We start from the raw sequence: 5,143 nt of genomic DNA, 5'->3' as shown, positions 1-5,143 counted from the left end.
AAATGATTTTAGCAAATGGCTGCAATATAACAAAGAGTGAAAAATTGAAGGGGGTCTGAATACTTTCCGTACCGACTGTATACATAAATTTACACAGTACACACACATGAAAGTATGTAAAAAAACTTTTATTTTGAATGCGATTAATTGTTTTGCAGCCCTAAACACAATGCATTGTTAATAACAGTAACAATAATAATATTATTATAATTTTAGATTACAATTCATTGCAATATTTAATTAATAGAAGTATTAGAATTATTAAATGAATAATTAATAGAATTTTAATAATAATATAGTCCTATATATATTTTATATATATTATAGTCCTATAACATTGTTGACTGTGACAAATTTTTACTCGTTTCTCATTTGTAAGTCACTATGGATAACAGAGTCTGCTAAATAAGTACATGTAAATGTGCATGTAAATGTATTGAGGTTTAGGTGTCAGGTAAACAGTAGCATGCCACACTACCTACACTTGTGCATTTGTGTATGTGTTTTGCAATGCAAAGAGTGCCTCAGTGAGTGGAATGCTGTGTGTGTGTCTCTTACATTGCAGAGGGAGTGTGTTCTGTGTCGCGGTGAATCTGATGGCGTTGAGGATCTCTCTCCCTCCATCACCGAGGCGTCTGAGATGACTGACGGTTGTTTAGAGTGACACGGACTGATCCTGGCTGCGGCTGATGACATCATGCTGATGCCGTCAGCATCGCACACGCACGGTGATGCTTTCAGTACTAACAGACACAAACATTAGGAGAATTAGCAGGCTGATTTGAACTCATTTAGCATAAGTAATTCCCAGCTTTCTGGTTGAGATCTTTAAATGGACAGGTCATTGCTGTAAGTGTAATGTATGTGTGTGTGTGTGTGTGTGTACCTTGTCTGTCCATTGAGTGGTAAAGGTTTTGTTGACTCTGTCGTATCGCCGCAGTCAGAGGAAGCTCTGCATGCATCGCCCACTCTTGGTTGCCGTTGACGACAGTCTCTGTGGGCATGGCCAGTGAGTGTCGCTTAGGAACATCCTTAGTGAGAGTAGCCAAAGACTGTTTTGCCTGGAACACACGAACAGATTTAATTCAATATGCTCCACATCCTTGTCCAGAGAGAGTGTTGTAAACAAATGTAAAACGTGTGAAAATGAAAGTGTAGTACAGTACTGCCCAGAATAACCACTCCAAACGCTTCACAGTAGTGCCAGTCTGGAGCTAAAGTCAAGTTATTAATAGGCTCACACAGAATCTGCACTCAGAGGTTTCGGCAGAAAATATTACATATGTCAGCAATTGAACCATCAAAATTTTACATGCCTTCTTCCAGCCTTATGTGTTCATTCCCAGTCTTCATTACTTTTCTATTTGTATATTTTCTATATATGAGCATATGAGACTCCATTAAAACAAAGAAATTTTACTGATCCCAAACTTTTGAAAGCCAGTGTGTATATATATATACCCGTTCAAAAGTTTGGGATCAGTAACATTTTTCATGTGTTTTAATGGAGTCTCATATGCTCATCAAGGCTATTGATTTATTTGATCAAAAACACAGAAAAAAAAAAACACAATAATATTGTGAAATATTATTGCAATTTCTAATATTCATTTCCTATTTTAATATACTTTAAAATATAATTTATTTCTGTGACGCTGCACTGAATTTTCATCAGCCATTACGCCAGTCTTCAGTGTCACATGATCCTTCAGAAATCATTCTAATATGCTGATTTATTATCAGTGTTGAAACAATTGTGCTGCTTAATATTTTTTTGGAACCTGTGATACTTTTTTCTTTGATTCTTTGATGAATAAAAAGTTAAAAAGAACAGCATTTATTCAAAATAGAAATCTTTTCTAACAATGTAAGTCTTTACTATCACTTTTTATTCATTTAACACATCCTTGCTGAATAAAAGCATTAATTTCTTAAAAAAAAAATAAAGAAAAAATGTACTGACCCCAAACTTTTGAATAGTAGTGTATATTGTAACATAAATGTTCTATTTTGAATAAACATTGTTCTTTTTACCTTTTTATTTATCAAAGAATCCTGAAAAAAAGCATCACAGGTCCCAAAAATATTAAGCAGCACAACTGTTTCCAACATTGATTATAAATCAGCATATTAGAATGATTTCTGAAGGATCATGTGACACAGAAGACTGGAGTAATGATGCAGAAAATTCAGCTCTGCTTTACAGGAATAGATTACATTTTAAAGTGTATTAAAATAGAAAACTTATTTTAAATTGCAATAATATTTCACAAAATTCATTTTTTTTTCTGTATTTTTGATCAAATAGATACAGCCTTGATAAGCATAAGAAACTTCTTTAAAAAACATTAAAAATCTTACTGAGCCCAAACTTTTGAACGGCAGTGTATATATGTAATCGGTGCAGAAAATGCTGAAAAACTGCAGATTCCATGTTGGGCCTAGTTCAAAATCATTTCAAGCCATAGTCATGCCAGAAAATAAGCCAAAAAGAACACCACCACCACCACATTATCCATTATCATTGGTTTAGAATGGCTCCCAAGCTAGCTCCTAAACATTCTACAAAACGAGCATGCAGAGAAGAACATTCCCGCTCACAGTGAAGGAACAGAACCGCACGTGCTTTTTCCATTCCATATACACAACGAGTTTGTTCTCAAAACAAAATACACGTGCAACCAATCAAATTGTGCATATCAGATGGGGAGTCAACACTGCAGGCCAATCAAAGAGGGACTTGGGTTTGAGTGACAGGCCTGGCTGATCTTACCGACACCGTTTTGGGTGAGGCTGGTCTTTCTGGAGATCGAACAAACACACGACTCTCTAGTTTCTGAGCCATAAAGCTACTCATCTGTTAAAGAAACACACACATAAACAAAAGCACACACACAAACAACTCAACACTGACATTTTTGAGTTACTCAGTTGACAGATCGTTTGAAGACACATGAAGATATTGTAAACAAGACGAACACTTCAAATATCTCTAGACTCATTCATCCACTTAGAAGACAAAAAGTAGGATACCCTGCTTTTCTACACTCTGTGCATCTCACCATAGTCAGTTCAGCCTCCAGCTCCTTGATCCTGTTCTCTTTCAGGTCCAGTGCAGATCGGAGTGCACTTGCATGCTCTGTGGCCTCTTTGGTTTGTCGGCGTAGGTCCCACTTCTCCCGTTCTAACAAATCTTTTTCCCTTGCCAGAACTCTCACTGCATCCTCACTCTCCTGCAACACATAAATAAGACGTGTGTGTTTAAATATACTGAAGCATGTGTGTAAGTGGGAATTTATGCATGTTTAAAGTTGTTGTGCTAGTATGAATGCATGAGATATGCATGTATGCGAGTAAAATACTTTTCGGTGTTGCTCATAGTTGCGTATGAAGTCCCGTAGCTGCTCCTCACGGCTCTCCAGTGTTGTGTAGAGCTGCTGCATCTGATTCACCAGATCAGTTCTCTCCAACCTCAAACGCTTCCTGTCTGCCTTCATTGCTAGGGGAAAAAGAGAGGCAAAGAAACGGATACACTGTAGATAAAAAATGTCTGTAAAAATTTATATATAATTCTTGAGCATGAAATCAACATATTAGAATGATTTCTGAAGGTTCATGTGACACTAAAGACTGGAGTAATGAAAATTCAGCTTTACTGTCACAGGAATAAAGTACACTTTAAAATATATTAAAACAGAAGTCATTTACTTTCAATTGTAATAATATTTCACAATATAATATACTTCACAGTATAATACTGTATTTTCGATCAAATAAATGTAGCCTTGGTGAGCAAAGAGACATCTTAACCAACCCCAAACATTTGAAAGGTAGTGTACTTCCTCAAGCCACATGATTATAGGTATCATTTATGTCCATAGCACAAAAGTTTAATACATAGAGTTACGGGTTTATAACAAAGCATAAACTTGAGTATAAGCAACACCAATCCTTAGCTGATACGTAGCAAGCACCAATAATTAAAGAAAACATACCAAAATAAAAAAAAAAGAGAAAACAAAATAAGCAATAATTATTCTCTCTACAGAAAATGAAAATAGTCCTTTTAACTTTGCAATGTGTTTTACAGTCTAAAATGCTGTTTTATAAAGATTCTGTGCTCCTCTTCTAGTCTTGCCCTGACAAATCAGAAGTGCTTCACCACCTTGACAATCAAACTTCTTTTCTGCTGTAAATAGTACGAATTAAAATCATATTCATAAAGACCTTACAGAGTTTCACCTGGCATTGCATATATGTAGTAGTAATATTACACCTTAAAAATTTTCTGCATTTGAAATCATTTTCATGTGCTATTCGGATTGTGGTCTCCATCAATTTAAATACATAATACGGTTTAATTTGCATATAACCATTCCCATTTACACATTACTATCATTCTCTTGATGTCCAAGATGTCCATTTTCACACACCAATCACTCTCTCGCTCCCTCTTTTTCCTCTTCCAGGGTGTCTCTCTCTCCAGCTGGCTGTGGTTAATACTGTGTGATAACAGAGGCAGTAATTGACTGTTTTAGGTTGTTTGTAGCCTCTGCTCTGACTTGTAAATTGCAGCTCATCTTTTCCAAGGACATTGAGTCCATTCACCCACCCCTTAAAGACTCATTATACAGGAGCCAAACGGCACACACACACACACACACACACACACACACACACACACACACAGGAACACCTGGTAGGAGGTGGAGAGAAATTGTGAATAGCATTGAACATTTAGATCAGTAAATTCTGGAAGATCAAGAGCTCTTCGATTCCCCCCCAAACTGTGCTTAATTAAATATTGGATGATCCTCTTCCATTAGCTCACACACAAATCACATTATTAGTTATTTGAGTTTTCGTTATCCTTCCATCTTTTACTGAAATGGATTTCTATAGCAGAAATGTTCTGTTTCAAAATTACAATTTTCATTAGTGATTTCAGTAGGCCTTCACCAAATAATGCAGAGGGTGATATGAAAAGGCTTTTTTTGCCGCACATATACTGTATACACACCAGAGGTGTAAAGTATTGGAGTAAATGTAATTAGTTACTGTACTTGAGTATCTTTTTGGGTACTTTGTAGTTGTACTGAGTATCAAAGATATTAGCAACTTTTACTCTTTACTTCACTACATT

At 35.9% G+C, this 5,143-nt stretch overlaps 1 protein-coding gene across 1 annotated transcript in view; it reads right to left on the bottom strand.

The window, feature by feature from the left end:
- The window catches only part of kazna (kazrin, periplakin interacting protein a), a 43,088-nt gene that overhangs the window by 9,986 nt on the left and 27,959 nt on the right, over window positions 1–5,143 (bottom strand). Inside the window, 4 exon segments of the mRNA XM_016461965.1 lie at window positions 559–743; window positions 887–1,061; window positions 3,063–3,233; window positions 3,363–3,499. Coding sequence (XP_016317451.1) covers window positions 559–743; window positions 887–1,061; window positions 3,063–3,233; window positions 3,363–3,499 — 668 coding nt within the window.

Source organism: Sinocyclocheilus anshuiensis, unplaced genomic scaffold, assembly GCF_001515605.1.
Source record: "Sinocyclocheilus anshuiensis isolate Anshui unplaced genomic scaffold, SAMN03320099.WGS_v1.1 scaffold80, whole genome shotgun sequence".
In the NCBI taxonomy this organism is placed as follows: Eukaryota; Metazoa; Chordata; class Actinopteri; order Cypriniformes; family Cyprinidae; genus Sinocyclocheilus; species Sinocyclocheilus anshuiensis.
This window is presented reverse-complemented; position numbering and strand designations above follow the sequence as displayed.